We start from the raw sequence: 24967 nt of genomic DNA on the forward strand, positions 1-24967 counted from the left end.
TCTAAGTTTACTACATTGCATACAGTGATATGCAATAAGATGCCCCTTCATAACCAATCATTGAATGTTTTGACATAAAATTGAAAACAAATGCTCAATTTTTGCAGTACCAAAACTCATTAGTGGTGGAGATTTAATTAACATGCAAAATCGTGCAAAGTAGAAAATTAAATGAAAGAGAAGAGCTAGCAAATATGTTGGTCGCCATTTTTGTACCTTGGAAAAATTGGAACTGACACTTTGGTAGTCGAAAATGCTACGGAGACAGCTACTGTCAACCATGTTTGTGACAGCATCGATGAAACAGCCATCTCTCTTCCGGTTTTTCGTCTCTTTTTTCTTATACACAGAAATAACCAAACTTTAAAATAAATAAAAAAAATAAAAAAAAAATATATATCATATGAAACTAGAAGCAGGAATTTCTCGATGATTTTCTCTCTCCATTAGCCAACAAGAAAGACAAATATTGATAGGGTTTGCTACTTAGGAGATATATCTTAATCTAAAAGAACAAAAAACAACCAACAATCAATAATTAGATGCTTGAAGCCTTAAACCATCTTTTAGATCCAAAGTCCCAAATAGCAACCAGGCCCGGCTCAATCCTATAGCCAAATAAGCAGTTGCTTAGGTCCCACAATCCAATGGGCCCCAACAGGGGCGGCTCAAGGCTATTCGGGGCCCTAAGCAAAGTTCGAATAGGGGGCCTTCTACAATTAATACCAATAAAAATTGTTTATAACTTATTGTTTTATTTATGTTATTTCATCATATGAGTGCAAACCCTCATCCTTTATCCGGGCTTGGGACCGGCAATGTATTATCAAAATACTTTGGCGGATTTAAAAGTTTTTTGTTTTGTTTTTTTTTTTTTTTTTTTTTTTTTTATGCGAAGAAATTTTTACATGTCACAAACTTCAATTAAATTTCATTTTTCTTACTTTTTGAGCTGCAAAATCACTAATTAAATCTTTGTATTTAAGTTCTTCTAGAAAATCTCTTTCTATAGATAATGTAGCTAATCCACTCAATCTTTCTTGTGACATGGTTGATCTTAAGTAAGATTTAATTAACTTTAGTTTTGAAAAACTCCTTTCTGCTGAAGCAACGGTTACAGGTACTGTCAACAATATTCTATAAGCTATATAAGCATTTGGAAAAGATTGTATTCTTTTTAGATAGTTCAATATTTTAATTGCAGATTCATTTTTAGTATCTAAAATTTCTCTTAGTAGTCTTAATTCTAAAAACAAATCTGTACCATCAAAATCACAACTCTCTCCATGTTTCAGAAAACTTTCAAGATTAAGACAATATTCTTTTAACCTATCATCATCTATTGATTTCAATTTTTTCACGTCAAATAAAAATCCGAACGTTTCTTCAAAACTTTTTAACTGTTCAAATCTATTATTAAAAGATGATATTGCTTGATCAATTATATATAAGAAAAAAATAGTTCTAAATGACTCTTCAGGTGTTTGAGTTACTTCATTGTCAACATTCTCATCAAATTGTCTCTTTCTCCGAATTACACGTTTTTCACGAAATACCGGTTCTATATCCATTTGACGTGCAATATCCATGGATGCTATTTTAGCTTTTTCAAATCCTTCTTCTCTATACTTTTTAAAAAATGTGATTAGACCTTTTATTTTATTTATAGCCATGTCAATGGGCATATCTTTAGATTGTAAATCCTTACTAACCAAATTCACAGTAGCTAATATATCATACCAAATAACCATTCCAAACAAAACTCATAATTTTCTAAATCATGCAATGCTAGACTTTTCGGCTTCACTCTTTGTTTTGGATCCTCGCTAATTTTTGCTAGCTCAAGTAGAGCATCCCTAATTTCTCAAAACGAGTAATCAATGCTTTAACACTCTCAACTCGACTTTCCCAACGTGTTGGTGACAAAGTCTTCACCGTATATTTAGTTAAATACTTACATAAAATATCCCATCGTTTTGTAGAGGAAGAAAACAAACAATAAATACGTTGCAAAATTCCAAAAAATGATATTGTCTTTGAACAAGAATTCGCCATATCACATAATACTAAGTTAAGACTATGACATCCACATGGAGAGTAAAATGCTCTAGGATTTATATCTAACAATCTTTTTTGGACGCCTTGATTTTTACCTTTCATATTTGATCCATTATCATACCCTTGACATCTTATGTCGTTAAAATCTAATTTATATTCTTCTAAAATACATAATAGCTCATTAAAAAGTCCTTTACCCGACGTGTCTTCTACTATTATAAAGTCTAAAAAATACTCTTCGATTCTTATGAGACTTGAGGAAACATCTACACAACGTAATATGACAGTCATTTGTTCTTGGTGACTAATATCAGGAGTGCAATCAAGTATAACAGAATAATATTTTGCTTCCTTAATTTTTAGAATAATTTTATTTTTTATTTCAGATGCCAACAATTGTATCAATTCATTTTGTATATTGTGACTAAGATAATGAACCTTTAATTTATCATGTTTGATACGCCGGAGATGTTCTTGCATAATTGGGTCAAACTCTGCAATCATTTCAATTAAGCTCAAAAACATACCATTATTAGCTTCATAAATTTTCTCATTCTTTCCACGAAATGCCATATTGTTTTTAGAAATTGTCTTAACAACAGCAATAATTCTTAGTAGTACATTACTCCAATGTTCTTTTTCCCTATCAATTTGCTCTTGGATATACTTATCAATTGTTGTTTTGCTATTTAATCTTTAAACTTAACTCATCCCAAAGTGTCAAATTATCAATGTGACCAAGAGAAAGTTCATGTTTTTAAGTTTGGTACCAATATTTTGCCAATCATCGGTCCCTTCACCGTTTAATTGAAATTGGGTGCAATTTGAGTTAAATAACTTGCAAATTGAAACAAAAGACCTTATTGCAATATTTTGAATATACTAACCAATTTCTATCAAACTTCTCTCCATTTGGTGCTACTTGGGTATAAAATTTAGCTGAAAATTTTCTTTTTGTCTTCATATCAATAGGAAATTCTACGTCACTAACTCTAATTGGACCCTTCTTAACTAACAAATATCTTAGTTTTGTATCAATTTTACCCCATTGTCCGTGGTCATAAATATCTTGAACTAAAGAGTTGGATTGTTCATTGAGGTTCTCATCAATACTAACAAGCAAATCTTTTGTTGAGTTATCATTTCTTTCATTTGTTTGATTTTCTTCAATGTTATCTTGAACAGAAACACTAGGAGCAAAATTTACATTAGGATCAGTATCAATGTGTTCTATATTTTCATTATTATCCACTTCTATTGGTTGGTCGTTGTTCATTTACTAAATTATCACTTGAACTAACCGATTCACTTTGTTTATAGTTTTTTATAAATTTAAAAATAGCTCCTCTTTGAGATTCAATCGCCTCATCTACTTTTCTCTTTTCTTGACGTTTTTTATTACCGGATTTATACTTTCGGTTCATGTCAAAACAGTAAAATAATATGCAAGCAGCAAGCAATAAGCAATAAGTCCTCACATAGTCACATAACATACCAAAAAATAAAATAAAATGGAAACAATCACCGTGAGACGAAGCTTAATTGATAGGCGAAGTCGCGTTTGAAGTATAGGGTAAAAAAGTAGACAATCCACGAGACCGCGACAATCACTTTGGCTAAGCAAGTAAGCAACTAGTCCAATTATACCTGTTAAAACCACTATCCACTATCAAAAAAAAAAAAAAATGAGTTTGAGTGGAATTAAATTAGAATTTAGAATATAACAATTTAACAATTAAAGTAAAAAAAGACACCAACCTTTTCTTTTCTTTTATCTTTCTTGAAAATAGAGAGAAGAAGAAGGATATAGAGAGTCAGAAAGAATGAGGGATTATAAAACCAAAGAAAGCAAAAAGAAGATGATAGAGGTAAGAGTGTATTGTTGGTTTTATAAAGAGATGAAGAAGAACGTTGATTAGTGATGGAGGCGTGCATTATTTTTGCTTGAGAATTGAAGGCGTAGGAAATGGTGGAGAAGCTGAAGGCAAGAGAAACGAAGGGTCTGTTGTCTGTATACCGTTTTTTTTTTTTTTTTTCCAATGTAAAAACGTTTTTTTTTTCTCTTACCGATAGTGGACTGGACTGGAATATATTGGGGGCCCCTTGAGCTTTGGGGCCCTAAGCCGTTGCTTATTTTGCTACATAGATGAGCCGGCCCTGGGCCCCAATATAATTCAGCCTACATTGTTTTCAACCCACTCTTTTAACGGTTAAACGCTTTACATTGGAAACTAGAAATGACGTTAGTTCTAAACAAACCCTTTGTTTTCCCTCGCTTTTCTCCAACGTTTCTCTCGCCCTTCTCCAACCAAAAACTTTTTGTATTCATTGACCATTTGAATTTTGCTTAGGGCCCCCAATTGTCTTGAGCCGCCCCTGATACCACCAAAAGTTTAACAAATCAATGTGATCTCCCCATTTATGATTTTCTCTAGTTCTATCTGACTCCAAACTTCAGGTTAAAAACAAACTTGATAAATGTTCACAAATACTACTAACATTTCAATCAACTGAATGGGAGGAAAGGTGAGAGGTTGATTAGAAAGTTAGAAAAATAGCTTCTTAAACTTCAAATTTAACCATGGCGCGCAAAATCGCTAAAGAGATTTTCATCGAGAAGGACGAGGACAGAGAAAACAAAGAGAAACCTTTTCCTCTATTTATTTTATTTTAATTATTAATTATTTTTCATTTTTTATCTTTTACTAGACCGGATGAAAGAGCTGCCTGTTTCGTCCATGCAACGTGGCATACCTTTATTGGGCTGTCACAAATATGAGTGACAGTAGCTGTCCCGTAGCATTACTCTTTTGTAGTCCTTTTATTCACTGGACAAAAGACATAACTATGACACATGGGCACCAAGGGTGGATGTGTGGACAGGTGCAATACGGCTTAGATTGAGCTAACCCAGATTCTATTCACTTTGACCTTTATAGAGTTGCCACTATTGGGATATTTGGTTTTTACAAAGCCAATGAACATTTATTGTTTATACATGATGTTGTTTAATTAAATACACGAATCTTATTATTATGCATATGTGTGAATTAATATCATATAATAAAACCATAAATTCCATATAGGTTATAGAATTATAACAATCAAGCATATGAAGAGTCATGTGCGGGAGATTTGATTGTATTTATTTACCTATAATGCTCACAGTTAGGGGTGAAGTCGGATGCTTCATTTATACAACTGTAATATACATAAATATTATATGATAGGATGATGATATCTCAATCATTTGAGTATGACTCTAAGTTTGTATATTGGCGTAGTCACATTATTGACACTAAGATGATCGAAATGAGAACACACTATAAATTCGTTGTTAAGGTTAGTGTGCAAATCTCACTCTACCAATTATTCCCTAGACTTGAAGAATTGTAAAAATTCATTATGTCTCAAATTTATTACTTTGGGACGTTAAAAAGTAATGTCTATTCATATACTAGACTTAACATTTTAGGTAATGAATGTATGATGTACGTATTGAATCACAAATTCTAATAAAGGATCCACCACTCTACGGAGCTATGTATTAGGAATTTGTGATATAACTAATTGAGCTCAAACCCGGCCGGTATAAGAAATAGTTTCTTAATGCTCAATTGATGTTGAATGTCACATTGGGTCAATTAGACATGGGTGTGACAGTGAAGAACAAATTTTCAATGGTCTAATTGTAAATACAAATGAGGTGGAGGGGCTTAGATTTAAATAATGGTAGAAATGGACTTTATTGATAATTCCATGGGCCTTATTATGAATGTGGATTTGTTAATGGGTTAAAAAGATATATTAAAAATGTTTTAGTATATCAAGTACAAATAATTGTATGACAAGGACTTGACCTTTTTGAAATAAGACTTAGAATCCTAAGTGGATCCCACTACACTCATACGTATTCTTAAAGTTTCTCTATATAAGAAAATGACTTTTTGGTGAAAAAGACCATTAGTCTTTCCAGGAAAAGTAGAAGAAAACTTTAAGAATACAATTGAGGTCTAATTGTAAATAGGAGGTACTAATCTTTAAGACACACGAGTTTATTCATAAAGGAAAACCAAGGGTGAGTATATATAAATATCAATAGTAGAACCATCCCCTACCTTCCATATGAATCCTATTCAGACATACCATCCATAGTTTTGTTAATCCCTTGCCAAAAATAAGAACAAGAGGCACTCTTTTTCTTATTCACCACCTCTAACCCGGACCATTTATATATTTTTAGAAGTTTTCGACCATATAGATGTACTCTTCCTTCTGTAATAATCTCCAACAATACTTTGAGATCATAGTTTGATTCATTTCTTTTGCCTTTCTGAAACCCAATCCACCAACACTGTTAAACTTACCTATATAATTTCTCTCAACTTATTGTATGATTTGTGTTGAAATCTAAGGTCCCATTCCACCAAAAGTTCATGTTCAACTGATCTAATTTATATGTAATTTTATTCAACAGTAGATAAGTGCTCATTGCCTAAATAGGAACAACTTGCCCTACAGTCTTGACTAGTGTTGTTCTAGCTGCTTGAGATAGGATTTTGGCCTTCCACCCAATCACCTTCCTTTTGTAAACTTTCCACTAGATAATCAAAATTCTCATTCTTTTTCCAAGTGAGAAGTAGAGGCACCCCCAAATACTTTTTCCTCTCATCGAACTTCTTAATTTCCCAAATTTTTGTTAACATCTTTTGGTGTCTATGATGGACATTACTGTTAAAAAAAACACTTGATTTCCCCCACATTGACCTCTTGCCCAGATGCCTTACAGAACACAAGTCCACAATGCGTTTCATATTAACTGCTTCCACCAAACTCGTCTTGCTGAAAATTATTAGATCATCCGCATACGATAGATGACTAATACATGTGTAACATCTCCAAGGTATATCAGCCTGTTGTTTAAGCCAAAGTAATTAAGGTGTAAGATGACTAGAATGAGTCGTCCATAATTGATTAGTACGTTAAATTATTCGCCTGTTAGATAACTGGATGTAAATCAACTGCTTATACGACATATTTGTTTGTGTGAATATTATTTGTTTCCTTTTCTTATCTTTTTATTTTCTATTGCACCTTTCACTAAATTCTAATTGAACTTGTAGGAAAGAAAAAATGAGTCTCCTAATAAGAAATATATATAGATTCAAGCCTCAATGGTACCTGTTGGGAAAAGTTGTCATTGTCCATCCTTCCAATATTTGTCAATTGACAAAGCCGCTTTTGTCATTAACTTCAACACATGACCTGGCTTGGGAATATTCTTCTTCCAACGAAAACTGAAACATAGTGATTACCAATAAATGAGAAAGTAGAGACGGTACCTGTTAGAGATGCTAAGTTCTTGGAAAGTTCATTGATCCCAATAAATCAACTATAAAGGCTACCTCATATAGGTTTCAAGACTAGCTTGGTCGGGCACATGAAAATTGTGTTAACGTTTTAGAGCAAATGGAATTTGTTAAAACTCTTCATGGCATATTTTCAGATTCCTAGCTTTAACTCTTTAAGATATCTTTTCTTCGTGCAAGTGAGTTCGATGAAATTTTAGGCAAGCGCCAATCTTTATTCTTCAAGAACATGCTTTAATTTATCCAGTACCAACTGCATTTTGTTGCTTTGTGTAAGTGAAATATTCTTAATAGCCCGTTCTTTTCGCTTACTGTCGAGTCCATGACATTTTCTTCTTGTTTTACTTTGTAATGCCAACAAATGGGAGGCTATTCTGTTATATGATTAGTTTGAGTATGACAAGTTATCTATTATCTCAACAAATTTGAAATAATTATTTGAATAAAGAATACCATTCAAGAATCAAAACAACAACAATGTGGACAGCGTGACTTATTTTATTTCAGGTGGAGATATATCATAATTCCTCATTGTACCGATGTGATGTTCCGAATCTTTGATCAATTAAATAGAATTCTGAAATTATCATGGCATGGCCTAAATAAAGGTTAATTAATAGTATATATAACAAGCAATTTGAAGCGGAATTTAAGGGTAAACGCAGCACAAAGCTCGATCGATTTTTTATTATTAAAGGCTACTTTCATCGATTTTTGCAATTACTGTTTATCATATGACATGACATAGAAGCTCTTTTTTTTTTTGGAAGGCATAGAAGCTTTATACATTGCAATCTCTCTGATAGAGCTATATCAATGTTGATCATAAAACCTCTTCCCTAACATAAAGCTCATGGTAACATTGGATCTACACTTGTATCACTGTCAATAAGATCCAATAATATGTAATGCCTAGGACACTGAGAAATGAATATGATGTTTTCAAGTGTAGAAGTAACTTCCAACAAAATACTATCGACTTTGTTCAATTACAATGTCAGTCTGTGTGCATGTTGAGTGTCAGGGGGTGGGGTGGGGTTGTATGGATCATATATATGAAGTCACTTGGAGAAGCCATGACAGATACAAATTAAACTGTGAAAACATAATACATTGCGAGTTATAGGAAGCCAACTTAAATTCTAATACCGGCCATTTGTATCAATGCCACACCCTCTAGATGATTTTTGTAACTAGCTTGCTGTAAACTGTGAAAATCATTTGAACTGTAGCTTGATTCTGAAAATAAACTTAAAGATCTTTTTTCGTTGTCATTATTAGGGATATGGAAATTGGAAAGTAAAATGTCAGTCTGTGCAGTGTGTGATAGAGAGAGGGGAAGGGAGAGGAAGGTTGAGAAGTTTTGAAAGGAGTACCAACTTGCAAGATGTCTAGCGGCTATCACACTATAGCTTGGTCCACCAACTTGAACGTTGGATTGTGATTAAAGCTGAAGCAAAGCACAAAACCGTTTAATTTGACAGATGTTTAATGTGTTATAGCATGCTATATGCAAGTTCCTAGAAAGAAATTTACCAAACAAAAGTTCCTAGAGAGAAAATTAATCAACAAGTCTCTTTCAAAAATCCACTCCTCTAGCACACCCACACACCCACGCACACACATAGAAGTTTGGAAAATACCTTACAAAATAAGTTAAATAAAAAAGGAAGACAGATAAAAACTTAGGTTGATATCAAGAGAGACCAACAGTATGTTATCGATCTACTCAATACGAATGTGAAACAAAAGATTTCAAATTTCTCACCTTTTTCCATTGTTTTGCTAAAAATTGCACTTCAGATCTTAAAAGCTTCAAGGACCTGTCAGTTTCTTTTATTAACACATATCTAGGTCCCCCACATATGCATAGAATCAAAGAATAACTCAAATAAGTAAAATAGCAAATAACTAATCATCTTTCAAATTATTTCCCAAATATGGAAAAGTTGAGGATCAAAGAACACTGACCTTGTTGGAATACAAAGATAGCACCATAAAATCACTTGTAGTTGACCACATAAGTTGTATATTGCTGATGCAGCATCATCAAGATTCTCAAATCAAAAACATGAGTAGAGATAATTTAATCACCATCATCCATTTGCATGTGAATCTTGAAGATGCTACATCTGCAAAGAGCAACTGTCACCGGTCCATGCAAACCAAAGACTTCAACTTCATAAGCTACAAAAACTAATAACTGATTTCTGAAAAAAAAATAGGAAAAAGAAAAGTGAGAGGAAATATGGTGGAAGAAGAAAGGAAGAACAGAAGAACTATAAGAAGAAGATTCATGCACAAAACCTTCCCCAAACATGAGCACGAGTGTTTTCTGATGTGGCGTGTTGCAAGTGGTTAGAGCATAAAGAAATGAAGTGACTGGAATTAGAAGATAATTAAATGGCTTCTGGACATTGAAAACCAAATATAATAAAAAAAAAATTCTGTATTTTTCTTTCCTCAAATTCACTCAAAAATTCATATAAAACCTAATCACCTATGACTATTTTATTTAAAAAAAAAATCAAACTTCAGATATGTTTCTAATCGAAGTAGGTGAAAAAAAAAAAAAAACATTGGATTCGCTATTCAGAAAGGACTGGCAGCACAATTTGTAGCCGCTTCAATCTGCTCCACATGTATATAATTTATTACGGATTTGTAATAAATTAATTTATCCTTAGACTAAAGTAAGAAAACCAATATCAAATATCTTAGAATGAACTTATAAACTCATCATTTGTAAAATGAATGAAAGTAAATAAGATCAAGAAATATATAGGAAAATATAAATGTACCTAATTATTAAAAGGTAAAAATGGAAAAAGGATGGTGGGAAGAAAACAGCCTGGACCTCAAATTTCCGGCTAAGATCTGACACACGCCCACCGAAGTGCCAAGAGTTCAAAAATGAGCTCATACCGTGAGAAACTGTGGGATGTGGGGGTATATATAAAGCCCAATTAAAGAGAGGTGATGATCACAAACATCAATATATCAAGTTGGTCAATCATACCTTAGCCACGTGGGTCTCTTATGTCATTTGATTGACTCATTAAAGATCGGGTCATAAAGATCTCTCAGTTCCAATTTTCAGTAAAAGGTAAATGCTGCCCTTTAACCATCAGACCAGACTGAAGTTTGAAGTTTGAACTCTGAACTCTGAACTGTGATCTAGGCAGTATATACAGGCTCAAATAGCTAAGGTCAAAAAGAACTTTACGTGGAAATAAACGGAAGGAATACGAAGGAATGTGAATTTAAGCCAAGTCTATTGGTGCGTCATCCCACCAAATATAGCGAAAATCGTGATCCCATAATGTGCCAAAACAGTGAAAACACCAATCCATTAACGCTATTGCTATTAATTTACTTATATATAGCGCGTGTTTTAGCGGAATGGCGTATGGTCTATACGCCACTTTGAAAGGCGGGTAGAATATATTTTGATGGCACGCCACTACAAATGGCAGGTAAAAAGTGTTTGCACGCCACTAGGAGTGGTGTTTGGTAATATTTGTTTGATTTGGGCTACATGCCATTGGAAGAGGCGAAATTTGAATATTTTCTTCAAACCATCATGCTAACACTATCCTTGTACTACAGTGGGATAGCACACAAAACCATTGGACTTAGCGTAAGAGTGACTATGTTTAACTTAGCTGTGTGTGTACAATGTAGCACCAAAATGGTTGTTGGTACAAATTAGACATTATACATATATACAATGTGCGGTGTTAAATAGAAATGGAAAGGAATGTAGATGAATTCTAAATACCAAAATGGCTGTGGTTATACATAACCAAAATTGGAGTAGTATTTTTGCTTCAGTTTAATTGCATGCTGGGTTGTGCAGTTTGTTTATCTTCTTAGCTTGTACTTTTGCACTTTTTATTAGTTCAATTTCACCTTAGTACCTTACCGAGCAACCCCATGTCTAATATTCAAATCTTGGAGCCGAAGAGAAACTCGCCCTTGTAAACGTGGTGGAATGTTAAGATCCTGGTTAAATAATTGGCATTTAGCACCTTAATAGCTCAAGCTTTTGAGTTGTACGGCCTAATTAATTAACACTCCTATGAAGCCATTCTATGCATATGCACAAATTCAAAATTTGGCATAAATTCGGCTATGATAAAATCGTTAATTCATTTAAAAAATCAGAAAAGTTATAAATAATTAAAATATAGAATAGCATGCAGTGTGTGATTGTGCATTATGTCAGGGTTATTTCGAGCATATATTAAATTCAAAATTTGCAAATATATATGTAAAGTCTTGTTATATCTTTCGATATCCTACAAATACTTACAATTTAAAAAATAAAATATTAAAATAAATTAATAGAAAACTATCCATCATAAAAAGAAAATTGGAAAAAATCGGTAAACATTGAAAATTAGGAGACTTTTACACTTTTATCATTTTTACTGTTTATTCGTTTAGAAATTCGGTAACCAATCAATTCAAAGACTTTCCACATTTTTTAGAAAAAAATTAAGATTTTTGTGACTATGATTATATGTCAAGTAGTAGCATTAGTTGTTAATGGTGGCCTTTAGTGAGCGATTTTTACACTAAGGGTATTTTCATTTTTTGACACAGAAAAAGATGGAAAAAGAAAAAACAAGAGAGAATGAGAGCGGGAATCCTAGAACACCAAACAAGACTCCAAATAATGATGAGGATGAGGAAACTGAGAGATTACAAACTGGGTTTGAGAGGGTTAATGGGAAAGGCTCACTGGAGAGACTGTTGCAACGAAGAATGGTCAAGATTCACAAGGAACTTTTAGTACAGCAAGAGGAGGAGGATGAAGCAATCAACACTGAGATACTTTCAAGTGCGGGTAAGAATCCATAAACACAAAATCTTAATGTTCGAGTGGAATAACTCAAGGAAACGTGGAGGCGCAAACCCTAATTAAATTCAAGATCCGAAAATTTAGGATCTGAAAAAGAAAGTGCTGAAAAGAATGATATCGTGAAAGGAGTTGGAACAATCCATGCTACAAGAACTTCTCAACAAAGTGGAGAAACACGAAAGGAACAACAAGGTAAGAAGAGCTCATGGGCGAAAATCTTGGGAAGGAAATCAGTTGGACAGCAAAGCCTGGAGTTTTATCAACCAGACATGGTTGAAGGTAAACCTGTTGTCCATTTCGACTCTAAAGAGTATGGAAATGTGCACAAGAAGTTTGAGCATCTGATTGTGGGTACATTTGTTGGTTGGAAACTTGGATTTTCATTTGTAAAGGATGTAGTAACAAGAACCTGGAAGGTGAAGAGTGAGTTTGAGATGAGGACATATGGAGAGAACATGCATTCCTTTGAGTTCAGGAATGAAGAAGATAGAAACATGGTGCTGGATATAAGATATTTTCAAATTGCGAGCCAACTGTTTGTGGTAAGGCCTTGGAAGTTATTTGTGGAAGCAGATGATATCAAAACAATACCTATTTAGGTAATTCTGAAAAAGTTTCCGATGGAACTATGGAACAAGAAGGGTTTTAGCAAGTGCTATTGGAGTCCCCTTATTCACTGACAAACCCACAGAAGATATGACGAGAACTAGTTATGCACGAATATGTGTGGAAGTGAATACACATTGTGAATATCAGCGAGACATAACGTGTGTGTTGGACCAGAAGAGAGCATACAAGGTAATTAAGGGTGGAATATAACTAGAAGCCACCCAAATGTATGCATTGTGAAGTGTTTAGGCACAATGACAGTAGCTGCCCAAAGAAACCACAAAAGAATGAGGTTCAAACATCAGTTTGGATAAAAAAGAAACCACAAAGCCAGAGTGAAGTAAGTGGAGAGAAGGAGCAAGAAGAACATGTCAGTGAGGAAGGAGAAATACCAAGGATAGAGGCAGCACAATGAGCACATCCACTAGAGGTAGCACAAGCAATAGAGGAGGTGAATGAAAAAGACAAAGAGGAGGAATGGCAGACGCCAAAAAAGAGAAACACTTGCAGACCAAAAGCAATACAAGAGGTTCTGACACACAATGCGGTAGTAGTGCAAGATGGAGAAGTAGCCGTAGAGAAAGAGAAGGAAGGGCATAACAAAGGAAAAAACATAAATGAGATAAGTACAACTGGTCAGAATAGGGATAGAGGTGAAACAAGCACAAGGAAACAAGGAACATAATGGATAGCGAATGTGAGTAAGACTACTCAGATTCCAAACTATGGGAAATCCAACAAAGTGGCTGCCAAGTACAACCACTCTAATCCTAAAAGAAGTACCAAATGATGACAAATTTAGGGTGTTGGAACATAAGGGGGTTGAATCAGAGATTTAAACAGGCTGAAATAAGAGAATTGATCAGGAAGACCAATCTAAGTGTTATAGGGCCAGTGGAAATGAAAGTAAAACAGAAGAATGTGAATTTTGTGATGAATAGAATATGTCTGGGATGGGAAGTTGTGCATAATTATGAGCATAGTGATCTAGGAAGAATATGGGTATGTTGGAATAGCAGAGAATGTGTAGTGAGCGACATAAAGAAGGAGATGCAATGTATTATGATGACTGTTACTCTACTAAGTGGGGATGCTTTTGTGGTAACAATGGTGTATGGTAGCACAAAGGGATGGATCAGGAGAGAGTTATGGAACAAACTAATGGACTTATCATGTACTATACAAGGACCTTGGATAGTAATGGGGGATTATAACTCGATACTGAATTCACAGGAGAGAGTAGGAGGGAAGCCAACAAGGCCACACCATTTCCAAGAATTACTTCTTTGTACTAACACTGCTGGATTAGTTGACTTAAAGTACAAAGGAGACATGTTGACATGGAGTAACAAACAAGAGAATAGGAAATGGAGGAAGTTGGATAGAGTCATGGTGAATGTAGAATGGTTGAATAAGTATACCGAATTTGAGGTAGAGTTTTACAGTCCAGGGGCAACATCTGACCACTCATCTATGGTGGTACACTCAAGTCATCAAAAAGGTCAGAGTAAACGCTCATTCAGGTTTTTTAACTTCTGGATATATGAAGAAGGGTTCATGGAAGTGGTCAAGGAGGCGTGGCAGACATCAGTTGTTGGGAACCCAATGTATATGTTCATGAAGAGACTAAAGCATGTAAAAGAAGAGCTCATAAAATGGAACAAAGGAAGGTGGGCAATGTGAATGAACGATTACTAGAGACAAGGAAAGAGCTAGAGGAGGTACAAAGAACACTACAAATAGACCTGGCCCATGAATATAGTATTAATTCAAAAGGAGAGGAGTACAATCAGAAGCTATGTTAAGGAATCAATCGCAGAAAAGTCTTTCCACAAGAAAAAGTCTAGAGATGATGAAATTGTGTTGGGGGACAACAATACAAGCTATTTCATTAACTTAGTGAGGGCTAGAAGAGGAGTTAATAAAATAAAATGTGTTAAGGATAGAAGGGGAAAGCAGTTGGATGATGTGAATAAAATTGGGGAAGAGTGTGTGGAGTTCTACAAGGATTTGTACTGCCCAGACCATCTAGAGGAGCTGGACTTCACTATGTACTCGAACATACAGATGCCGCAGATTGGAATAGAGCAAGGACAAGCATTAATTAAGGAAGTAACAAGAGATGAGATTACAGAGTGCCTATCAATCATTGATAATGAGAAAGCCCCCGGGGGGGGGGGGGGGGATGGGTTTACATCACTATTCTTTAAAGCCACTTGGAAAATAGTCGAGGATGACTTTGTGAAAGCTATAAGAAATTTCTTCCGATCAGGCATGATGCTTCAGGAAATCAATGCTACATGCATTACACTAGTACCAAAGGTGAAGACACCTGCCTCCCTGAGTGATTATAGGCCTATTGCTTGTTGCAGTGTTGTATACAAGAGCATCACAAAGATAATTACAAACAGAATGAAGGCTTCCATACCCCAGGTGATATCTCTCAATTAATCTGCTTTTATAGCTTGAAGAAGCATCCAGAATAATATATTGTTGTCACATGAACTCTTGCATAATTATCATAGAGATTCTGGTCCCCTAAGATGTGCATCAAAGATTGATCTAAGGAAAGCTTATGACTCCATTAGATGGGAGGCAGTGGAGTTTGCTTTACAAAGCATTAGAGTACCTATACAGTTCATCAAATGGATTCTTATATACATTCAGACACCAAGATATTCGATTATGTTGGATGGAGCTCCATATGGGTATTTTCAGAGTAAGAGAGGGATAAGGCAAGGAGACCCAATGTCTTCATACCTATTTGTGCTGGTAATGGAGTTGTTCTCACAACTAATCATGAGAAAGGTACTAGAGGGAGGATTTAAACTACATTATAAATGTTTAAATCCTGTTATCACTCATTTATTATTTGCAGATGATTTTATAACATTTATGAATGGAGATGTGGAAATGGTGAAGAGTTTAAGAGATGTGTTGCATGAACTAAAGAAAAGCACTGGGCTACAGGTGAACATGGAGAAGACTAACATTTTCTTTGTTGGGATGGATAATGGTATATGTGATCAGATACAAGACATTATACAGTTTGCCAAGGGGACACTGCCTGTCAGATACCTAGGGTTACCCCTGATAACAACAAGACTCACATATAAAGATTGTGGCCCTTTATTGGAGAAGGTGAGTAACATAATTCAGAGTTGGAAGGGAAAAACTTTGTCATATGCAGGGAGAGTGCAGCTTATAAAGACAGTACTTAACAATCTCAGTATTTATTGGATTTCATCATTTGTGCTACCTCAAAAGAATATTAATAAACTTTTGAGGAACTTCTTATGGAATGGACCTGATGGAAACACTTCTCATGCAATGATTGGATGAGAGGATATGTGTCACCCATATGAAGAAGGAGGGCTGGGAATTAGAAACATTAGTACATTGAATCATGCAGCAAATTTCAAACACATCTGGCATATCCTGAGCAATAAAGAAACACTATGGGTAAAATGGGTGAAGAAGAACATGATCAAGAACGGGGACTTATGGCAATTGAAAATACCAAATGATTGCTTATGGGTGTGGAGGAATCTGATCAAGGATAGAGTGCAAGCTGCTGCTATTGCACTTCACCAAGTGGGGAATGGTATGGGAACTAAGTTCTGGCTTGATCCATGGCATCCAGCAGGTATACTTGAGAACTACTTCCTGCAAGCTCTTATTCATGACTCCACATGTCGTAGGAGTGCTACTGTTGCTAACATGAAAAAGGATAGGAATACCTGATATTATCATGCAAATGGAAGAGGTTGTAAGCTTGGGAAGAGGGGAAGACAAAGTGATATGGTCAGTTTCGATGGATAGAGAGTTCAGACTCAAAGATACATGTAATAGCATGAGGAGTACAAGACAAAGTAATCAGTGGCATGGGATTGTGTGGTATTTAAACAGAATACCAAGACACTCATTCATAGCGTGGCTAACACTGCGAGGAGGGCTGAAAACGATGGATGTACTAATGGAAAGGAAGGTAGTGAGAACTGATACTTGCGTATTGTGTTGGAGGGAGAGAGAGAATGCAAAACACTTATTTCACCACTGTACATTCTCGACATATATATGACAACACTTACTCCTTAATGCAGGTTACAACACGTAAAGACGGCAGATTTGGCAAGAAGAGATAGAATGGGTGATCGATAAAACTGCTGGAAAAGGGTGTGACAAAGGCTCACTGAAACTAATGTTCAATGGGTTTATATATGCAGTTTGGCAAGAGAGGAATCGAAAGATATTCAACAATAAGCAAGCAACAGCAGATTACATCATCCAATTGGTAATGAGTGACACAAAAATAAAGCTCAGATCATGTCAGTTCAAGATGAATGAGGGACCGAACAAAAACATAATAGAGGCACTACAACAGAAGGGGTCTGTTGCAACGCACTCTTTTGCAACGCCTACTTTTTGTTGGTATAGCATAACATTTGCAACGCCTAATGGGGTTGCTAAAATGTTTCGGTCTTATTAGTACCACCTTATTGGGATTTAACTGTTGCCACGCTAACTGGCATCGCAAAAGCTTTCATTTGAAATTTTCTTTTACGTAGAATTTCATTTTTATTGAAAAAATTGAGCACTAGCTATGCTGCAATGGTTGCAAAAAGGTATTTTGGATTTAGCAACGCCTTTGGCAGTTTGGCGTCTTTAATAAGTTTTATATTTTTTCGCCCAATTTAATTTTTTTTCTGTACCATAGTAATTGCAGCATCCATTGGTGTCACGTAAGGCCCAGTAAGTGTTTAATATTGGGTGGGATCATTTTCGTTGGAAATAGTTTTCGCGGCCCACTAAAATTCTAAACGATAAAAATTTGGGAAACCAAAAGAAACCCTAAAAAAAAAACTACCAGTGCTCCAAAAAAAAAAAAAAAAAAAAAAAAAAAAAATCTTCACCGACTGACACTGACGAATGGAGTTTTTGAGGTGGGAGAATCAGCTAATAGAGCAGCGGTAGGGAAAATTGAGAAACACGAGGAGGCTTGTAGAGCTAACCAACATTGTTTCATTCCTTTCAGTTTTGACACTTTTGGTTTCTTGGCACAACAGTCTGTTGAGCTCCTTAAGAGATTGCAAAAAGTTATGGACTGCAACGTAATGACAGTTGGTTCTAACGAGTTTGTTTTTAGGAGGATAGGATTTGCCATTCAGAAAGGACTTGCGGCGCAGCTTGTTGCACGCTTGTCCTAATTATTTGTAAAACTCGTTATCATTATTAATAAAATTTCCAAAAAAAAAAAAAAAAAAAAAAACAATCACCGACTGACACTAACGAAACCGAGCATACCACAAAATATGTAAGGATATTTTAATTTAATCTCTTCTTCTTCTTCTTCTTCTTCTTCTTCAAACTGGTTTTTCATTGTAATGTTTTTTCTTTTTCTTTTTTTTACTGATTTTGTCCATTCTTAATTAGACCATTGGTCTTGTTTTAGCTTAAATCAGGTGAATCGTCAACGTCAAAGCTTCCTTGATTACTAATTGTCGACTGGTACGTCCTTTAAATTAAGATAATCTCTTCACTTATATATTTTAAGTTCCGATTTTTGGTTTTGAATTCTGGAATTAAAGTTACAATCTTTAAACAAATTGAAGTTTGAAGTTACCAAAGCTCGAATATTTTGCAGTGGTTTATTCTATTTCATACTCCATTCTCTCTTAACCCCTTATCGTAATTTATTTACCTTTTTATTGTTTATCTATAGGAATTAAGGTTCTCGCCATTGTTTATGTATACAATCCTTGCAGTGTTTCAGGTTTTAATAAACTTCTTAGTGATGTTCTCGTTAATTTATAAGTATGAATGATTTCTGGTAATGGTTTTTGTGTATTATTAGTTTCTTGGTTGACCTTTGGATATTTGGTAGTTCATTACTGAATTTTCGGTATGATTCTCCTTGTTTCATATTTGTTCTATTTATTTTGTTTAAATGTGTTTTATATGTGTCAGGTTAAGTTATTGGTATAGAAAAGTTTTCTTTGGTTTTTGTTGTTACGTACCATGTAACTGAAGTGGTTTGAATTGGTACTGGTTTCCATTTAAGGATGATTTAATTAAAAAAAGTGAAGTAGGTGCTTGTTGGTTTCCAACTTTCCATCATGTGCGTGTTTTGTGAGATGACTTATGTATGAGACTGAGTTGCCGTTATCTTTCTCTGATTTTGGTTGGTTGTAAAACTTTTTATCATGTGTATAGATTTGGCATTGGGTCTTGATCCATTTGATACCTACTAATGTCCCATTCTTTACCTTTTGTGCTCCCACCATGGGTACTGCTTTGGCCTTGTCCATTTTCTTCATGCTGCTACTGTTATTTTTTTTCGTCTTTCTTCTCCTTACACATGATAAGTACGTTGCGGACAAAATATTAGGCGCACGCTTAAGAGGTTTTAGGTGTCATCTTCACAAGCATTATAGGAGTTTCAGAAATGATGGAGTCGCATGATCACACCCTTAGAGTGGCTTGGCACAAGAAAAATGGAATGCATGTTGTGATTGGTTTAGAAGAGAAGATTTCAAGGTAATATACCTTATTGTGCTAATTTGGCAACTACTATGGGGAGTGTGTATGTCTTCCAAGTATTACGTTTATAATAAGAGTTGTGTTGAAATGATGCTAGCATTGCTCATTACAGATGGCAATCTTGTGTCTGGTTTATATTTTTGCTAGCTTTGGTTTTGATATTATATTTATTTTATTGCAGAAAATTAGCGAGCAAAATTCAAAAAGCTCCCAACAAACCATTATAGTGGTTCAAAGCCATTCTGAGGATACTTGGAGGAATCTGTAATATTTTTTATTTACATTCATTTGGTTGCTTTTCCGCAATTTGATATTATTTGAAGTAAATTATAAAGGAATACGTTTTCAAATCTTTACAGCGTGACTCCGAGACTCAGGAACCTATTGGCAAGATCAAATTCTATCATCAAACCCACTTTAGTAGTAGTAAGGGATGGATTAGTCATGTTGCTAAAGAAAACTATATAAGTAAATTTACTTGTATCTAGCTTTTACCATGGTACTTATATTTTTATATATTTATACCCAATTTAAACTTACAGAACCGAATGCGACATCTTAAAGCTGAATTTGAAGTAGAAGGCGGTGAGGCAAAGACCGAGGAGGAAATTTTTATTATAGGATTGGGTGTAAGGTCTGGATACTCCAAAGGGCTTGGGCATGGGGTCCTGCTAGCTAGAAGTAAAATAGAGGAGATGGTGGTCCGTCAAGCTAGGTTTGAGGGTTGGATGCTGCAGTTCAATGGCGGTTCTCCCTGGTACGTATGAACTGTATGTATTAAATTGATTGGTTGCATGCCTGATCGAGTAACTCCTTCTGTGATGTTTTATGTTAGTCACAACTTTAATAAATTATTATAGTTTCAAGTCCCTAAGTTATATGGTTGGATGTGTTGGTTAAATGATTGATTTGGAAGTAACTATATTCTAGGAGTGTTTGGGGGCTGTAATAGTTTTTCATTTCTAGTGGCTTATGTTATAGTAAGATTTGGTTATTTGGCATGTTTATGAGGTTGTGTAATCTGGGTCGGGATGTTGACCCTAAAGAGAAGATTAACTCTCTCTCTTTTCGTACAAAATCTGCTTCTACTGCGTGGGAATGTTCTCTTGGTATGAGTGAGGGTTCTTTTTCATGGCATGAATAAACTCCTAGTTAAGAGGAAGGGCAGGTTTGTTATAAACAAAATGGGGTAGCTTCTAAAATGAGGGTGGGGTCTTCTCTAGTGGAAAGGCAAGCATGTTAATAGACTATTAAAACAATGGAAATATATTTCCAAAAGAGAGGTGAGATGTGATCTACAATCATTTATTGTTATGTATATATAAAGTACAGCCATGGACTCTCACATATAGAACAAAAGGAGTACTATCATAGTGACCAGAAGAGTTTTAGCTATTGATCTCTTGTAGCGGGTTGTCTTTCTTGATTTTGTTAAAGATATTATTGCTAGACATACTCGGTCGTAAGGGAGCAAGGAGAGGGGTAGTCATCTTGGGATCTGGAACTAAATATCAATCTGGAGGATCTTTACCTTCCCCTCCCCCCTATGGAGTTGGTTTGTTCCAGGGAATAATCTGACTTCCTTTGCGTGAGGCATCTCTATGTTGTTGATGGGACCATAGTTTGACTACTTAAAAATATTTCACATGCATTGCTTACTTGCATTTTTGCTTTAATCTTCTTTTAATTTGAATAAGTATACTAATGTCTCTTTTCTTTTCCAATTTGTTGTTTGTTCCAGATTGGCCGATTGGTTGGCGTATATTGACAAGGAAAACTTGGGTAGATGTTGCTCGAATCGGCAGATTATGGGAATTTGGCCAAAATCTTCTTTTTTGAAGAACTAATATTATTTAGTTGATGGTTTTGAAGATTATGTAATTCAGTATATTGACAAAGACTAATTATGTGGATGCTCAAATAATTTTTTTAGATGATCTTAGTTAATGAAATATATTTTGCTATGATTTATTGTGAATACATTTGATTGAGGTTTTTAGTTTAATCATAAATTGTATTGGACAGGTTTATAAAAATTCAAATGATTCAAAATAATGCATAATACCTATTATATATATATGAGTAAAGCCATTTGCAATGCTGAGCTCGTTGTAAAAGAATTAGGGGTACCAACACTTTTGGTGCGGCTAAAACCGCCAGCAGTGGGGCAACTAAAAGCACACTTTTGGCAATGCCCTTGGTGTAGCTAATGGTTTAAACCTTTTGCTACGTACGAAGATGCTGCAGCTAATGCTTTGCTTATTTTGTGACACCGGAGGGTGCAACTAAAAGTAACCCTTTTGCAACGCCAGTCACTGCAAATAGTTTAAATATTTTAAAAATCATTTTAGTTTGGGAAAATGTTGTGGCAACGCTAATACAGTAATAGTAATGACACAAGTTGCAATAACTTTCAAGCTTTTGCGACGCCAATTGTTACATCTCAATTTTGTTTCTATGATGCAGTTTTTTGCAGCGCCTTTGCGACGCCCACATTGGCATTGCCATTGATCATTTGCAACGCTTTTTGGTACATATAGCGACACTAGATGGCGTTGCAATTGAGCCTTTATGTTGTAGTGAGATTTGGAACATTGAGATAGAACCAGAGAGGAGGCAAATTAGGTAGTGTAAATGGAAGAGAGATGAAGAAGGTGTATACATCCTGAACATAGATGGAACATAGCAAGGTGCGCAGGGAGGATGGGCAAATTAGGTAGTATAAGAGACCATAATGGGCAAGTTGTAGCGGCAGCGAATGGAAAGGCAGAGCACAATACAATTGCACTTATTGAGTTGCAAGGACTGCTGCAAGGGATAAAGCTAGCAACTGAACACCACATAAGAAGGATCCAAGCCCAAACAAACTCGACAAATGTAGTTTCATTCATGGAAGCCCACGTGAAACACCCATGGCAAGCAAAGAATATGATGGACGACATAAACCATTATGTAGGACAGTTGGATGATTTCTTTATTGTACATATTTATAGAGAGGTTAATAGGTTAGCAGATGCATTAGCTGCTAATATTCTGACTCTAAGTTTCATTGAGATTGTACCTAGTTCATTCTCTGAAGATGTCAAAAAAATTGTATATGATGATGCAATAGGCAAAGAATATGCAAGGATGTAATAAGCTCTTTTTATCTATGAAAAGGGGTAAGGGACCTCTCTAAAAACCCTGCTTATCTACCCAAAAAAAAAAAATGTCTGCAGTAACTAGTTAATTGTGGGTTATTTTTATGTATGCGGGTATTTTGTTACATGAGCGAACAAATACCAGCTTTGGCGTGAACAATTCTGAAAGGTCTAGTTCTTCAAAATCCAATTTTGACCTAGTCACATGTTTGGCTCATTTCGTCCTAATTCTAATTTAGATGGTTCACAACTTGTTTGGTGCAAATCCACTTTCTAGATTCACTCTTAGTGCACCTAACTTTGCCTAGTTCAGTGAAACCCTATTAAAAACAATTTTAGCCCCACCTGGTTGTTTACTATTCCAATCCAAATTGTACATAACGAGATCATTGAAACTTTGTAATAAGAACAATTTATTATGGCCAGTTTAACTAATCCATATAGCAAACATAGCAGAGAGTTGGAGCCTAATTCTAGATATTGAACGATATATGGAACTTACTAAAACTTTATGTTTTCTTCAAACTACCAGAGCATTCCAATGCATAAGAGCAAGTCCAATTAATGGGGTGCTAGCTATATGTGGTCGTTAAAGGCCATATAGCACCCCAAACACCAAATGACCATTCCAATAGGACTGTTAAAAGGGATTTTAAATTTGGTTGGTGTGATAAACTCAGTCAAATTTGTGACCTTATTTAGCAGCTACCATAATTAAGTTTCGGGAGACGGATGACATAAATTGTGTCATTTGTCTAAAAAAGATTCAACTTAAGTTACAAACTAATGGATTAATAGCATAAACTGTGCCGTCCGTATCCATTTAGCACTTCAAAACATAAAAGGTGCTTAGAATGAAATTCAAGGTTTTGGCCAGCAAGGTAAAAACCCTAAAAATCTTATGTGGCAATATTTTAGCAGCCCTCCATTGAACTTGCTCTAAGCTGGTAGCTTTGAAAACCAAACAAAATCTAAAATCTCGTCTCATTTTAAAGCAAGGATGAAATGAAAAACGAAATACAAGAAGATAATGGGATGTTAGATTTTGCCTAGTTTGTTTTTGTAGAGAGATGGGATGTTAGATTCGGTCTGGCTAGACTATTTTTTGCAGTGAGATGGAATGTTAGATTATGTTCGGTCTTTACAGTAATGCATGTAGCAATCGATGTTGGAAGTTACATTTTTTTTTAAATTACCTCCAATATTACCCTTGCATTGGAAAACTGTTTTTGGCTCAAGAAAGTAGTTACTACCATTTTATCTCCAAAATGACTGCATTATTAGGAATGCTTTTAAGGAACTCTGCATCTTATAACCAACTCTAGAGCGTATCATAAAGTACCATTGGTTATAAGAGATTCACATTTCATTCAACATAAAACTTATTGGAGTACAACAATTTCATATGTGAGTGTAAATACCAAAATGAGTCTATTTAGGATCTACATAAATATTATAATATTAAGAATAAACTAAGTACTGGTTATCGGGGAAGATTTTGGGTGTTTGGTAATGACTGCTCTTCTTGGAGGAAGATTCCTATGTATCCGGCTGAAGAGATGGATCCAAAATCAAGCCAATGTAGTGCTAGGGTTGGCTTTTATCGAGGTATGATGTGAGTCATGATGACGTACAGTGGGAGATGAGTCATGGTTGAAGGCATGGCAGAATAGTGCAGTTGGTGGAGAAACATGGTTGTTGTAGTTGGTAGAAGAGTATGGTGATTGCAGAAGAGTGTGATGATTGCATTTGGTGAGGTAGTGGTGTTGTTGCGCAGAGATGGTAGGTGGTATTGATAGTCATACTGTTATGCGAATAAGAAATAGGAACATCCTAGGCTTTGGCTAAGGACGTTCTGCATGGGGAGACGAACATAGGACGTAGTTTGGTTGTATACTCAGGGTAGGCCGGTTGGCTGCGTGAGATGTTTTTTGTTGGTAGAGCGTCAAGAAGTATAGGACATAAAGAGTCTATACTTAGACATATTTTGAATAGTCAGATGTCGATTAGGTATTTAGGTGTGTTCATAGGTTGATTCCGGTTTGGTTCTTACCAGTTTCGGGTTTGGTTCTATTTTTAACGGTTCTTACTGGGTTTGGTTCTTTCAGTTTTTTTTCTTATATTTAGAAGACCCGGAACCATATCCATTAATTAAGTCGGTTCCAGTTCAGGTTTCGGTTTCTTATCGGGTTATACATTATTATTACTAAAATTACGTTTTTAATTACGTAATTGATATAAAAATTGGTTTTTAGTGAGACAATAACATTTGTAGTGGTCCTAAATTCAATAATCTTTGAAAGTTTTATAAAAACTCTAAATCAATCTAATAAATTGTACGTATATGTGTATTAACTTGTATTTCAATTCAAATCGAACATGTG

General features: G+C 35.1%; 1 protein-coding gene and 1 long non-coding RNA gene across 13 annotated transcripts; one reads left to right on the top strand and one right to left on the bottom strand.

The window, feature by feature from the left end:
• Nucleotides 1-292: 292 nt before the first annotated feature.
• On the bottom strand, nt 293-10620 carry LOC147482278 (uncharacterized). 12 transcript variants are annotated; one of them, XR_015204783.1, is made up of 8 exons: nt 10447-10616; nt 10229-10361; nt 9735-9762; nt 9399-9637; nt 9196-9277; nt 8808-8877; nt 7240-7355; nt 4743-6971 (listed from the first exon to the last, which is right to left on the bottom strand). It is a non-coding gene; the product is annotated as an uncharacterized LOC147482278 (long non-coding RNA). The 12 variants fall into 12 exon arrangements; XR_015204782.1 differs by lacking the exon at nt 9735-9762 and having other exon boundaries at nt 10285-10361; nt 10447-10612; XR_015204788.1 differs by lacking the exons at nt 4743-6971; nt 10447-10616 and adding exons at nt 293-339; nt 3584-3724 and having other exon boundaries at nt 9399-10376.
• Nucleotides 10621-14103: 3483 nt separating this feature from the next.
• LOC147482279 (uncharacterized) lies at nt 14104-14586 on the top strand. Its single transcript, XM_086579262.1, has one exon. It carries the CDS (start codon nt 14104-14106, stop codon nt 14584-14586), a length of 483 nt encoding a protein of 160 aa, XP_086435388.1.
• The last annotated feature ends 10381 nt before the right edge of the window (nt 14587-24967 follow it).

Source organism: Coptis chinensis, chromosome 8, assembly GCF_015680905.1.
Source record: "Coptis chinensis isolate HL-2020 chromosome 8, ASM1568090v1, whole genome shotgun sequence".
Taxonomy (NCBI): domain Eukaryota; kingdom Viridiplantae; phylum Streptophyta; class Magnoliopsida; order Ranunculales; family Ranunculaceae; genus Coptis; species Coptis chinensis.

Coding starts and splice junctions, on each gene's coding strand:
- LOC147482279 (XM_086579262.1), top strand. CDS start 14,104: ATGGGGGATTATAACTCGATACTGAATTCACAGGAGAGAGTAGGAGGG.